The sequence below is a fragment of the Halyomorpha halys genome, unplaced genomic scaffold (genome assembly GCF_000696795.3).
Source record: "Halyomorpha halys isolate HHAL.00 unplaced genomic scaffold, Hhal_1.1 Scaffold128.1, whole genome shotgun sequence".
Classification (NCBI taxonomy): Eukaryota; Metazoa; Arthropoda; class Insecta; order Hemiptera; family Pentatomidae; genus Halyomorpha; species Halyomorpha halys.
In genome coordinates this window covers 1,458,733-1,460,622 of record NW_027110898.1, presented here as the reverse complement: position 1 = coordinate 1,460,622, position 1,890 = coordinate 1,458,733, and the positions used below count along the sequence as shown (strand labels likewise).

Sequence of the window (1,890 nt, the reverse complement as noted above, 5' to 3'; positions counted from 1 at the left end):
ATATATATATATATATATCCATTAAATGGTGAGGTATGTTATGGTATACTTAGTTTAGGAGTTACCCCTGGTACCAGCTCTTCATCCAGCAACAAGCTCGTTGTTGTTAAACATCATTTCAACAATAAAAATTTTGACTCACTGATTGAGTATTTTATCTATCTATTTCAGCTAAATTTGCGAATTAATTAGGGAAACACTTCATAATTGATATCACATATGCGGATGTACTATTGCAGATTAATCCTGTGAGAGTTCAAGGCAATAGGGAGAAACTTTATACAACATTTGTAGCAATAAATTATTTTTTTTTTATTCCTTTCCACAAACTATCTACTGCTGATTAAAAATCTTAAATTTGTTAGTTATTACTTTTTAAAATATATCGTTCCTTTATTGGTGAAAAACAAAAATAATAATAAATATTTTTTATAAGTTTTCAGTTGAGTTATTTATACTGAAGTCATACTTATTATAATTGGATAGTCTTGATTGAACTGTTTTTCTTCTTAGCACTACCCTTTATTTATTGATTAATTTGTTTCAGAATTCAACTAGTTCCAGCGGTGCAACACGGCTGACTATCTCTCAAGTGAATGATATCCTGGGTAGGAACTACAGGAGTCTAGTCCGTCTCTTCAACAGTGAATTCAGGATAGCACTAGCCGTCAGTAGAATTGTCTTCTTAGGGTGGAACCAAGGAGTGTTCCTTAAGTGCCATTAAAATTATAACCTAATGAAACATACAAAATATATGTTTACTGGTGATGCCCAGTTATGAAATAAATAAAACTGTGTTATCAAAATTAAATATGATATATGTGCCTTAGATGGCCTTCACATTAAAAATTTAAAAAAAAAATAATAATAAGTGGCCAAAACAGCAATAATATTTCTTTATTACATCACTGTTGAACAACTGATTAAATTTTTAAAAACAAATATACTTAAAATAAATACTAACGAACTAGTATAATTTAAATAAGTGCATACTAGCTTAGCCATTGATTAAGAAATTAATTTAATTTAAAATGTCTCTCTGAATTATTTTTCTATTTAAGGGGGTTGATCTGCACATTTAACTCATATATATATATATATTTTTTAATTGTTCTCAATAAGTATTATTTACTATTTTAGCATAAATAAAAGACAATAAATTTTCAACTCTAAATGTTCAACTAGATCTGTATACTTCACTGATTTTAAAACATTGTTGATTTTTTCACAAATACAGCAAAACTATTACATTAAAATATAATAACTACTACATAAATAATCAGGAATTAAATTTTTCCTGTTGCTATGTAAGCTTCAAATCAAGCAAGAAATAAGTAGACAAAAAAAAAAGTCCAAAGAAGTGGTTTTCATAATTAGTTTTGAACTAGCCAACTGCACTGAAAAGAAAGCACAAACATTATATCCAATACAGATTGTTTATTTATATATAAAAATATGAAATTTAGGTTAGCCCGTACATTCAGATATTTATAACAATGATTAGGTAAATTTTTACTGACTGTAAAACAAAAAGTAAATGCTAAATAAAATGATTTTAGAATACCTTGTATAATTAATATTTATTCTGAGGTTATTAAAAACATACTTGATTATATCAAATAAAGGGGAAAAGTCCATATTAACCTATTATTTGGAATGTTACTACTATATGGTACATATCTGGAAAATATGTAACATAGAAGTGAAATGTTTATATTTTTATTTGATTTTAAATAGTTTCAGTTTTAATTATTGCAAATGAATAATTTTATCTTTACGGTTTTATAACATTATGCCATCACCAAATACACCAGGTTTCAATTAATCTTTCAAGTGATTGTAAGAGAATAAATAATATAAAAAATAATTAGTTTGTTAAAAGTTATTTGT

The 1,890-nt window shown here is 26.1% G+C and overlaps 1 protein-coding gene across 1 annotated transcript in view; it reads left to right on the top strand.

Moving 5' to 3' along the window:
• The window catches only part of LOC106678186 (uncharacterized), a gene marked incomplete in the record, with an annotated part of 88,055 nt that overhangs the window by 83,639 nt on the left and 2,526 nt on the right, over positions 1 to 1,890 (top strand). The window contains 1 exon segment of the mRNA XM_067048978.1: positions 548 to 667. Within this exon segment, the coding sequence (XP_066905079.1) occupies positions 548 to 667 (120 nt within the window).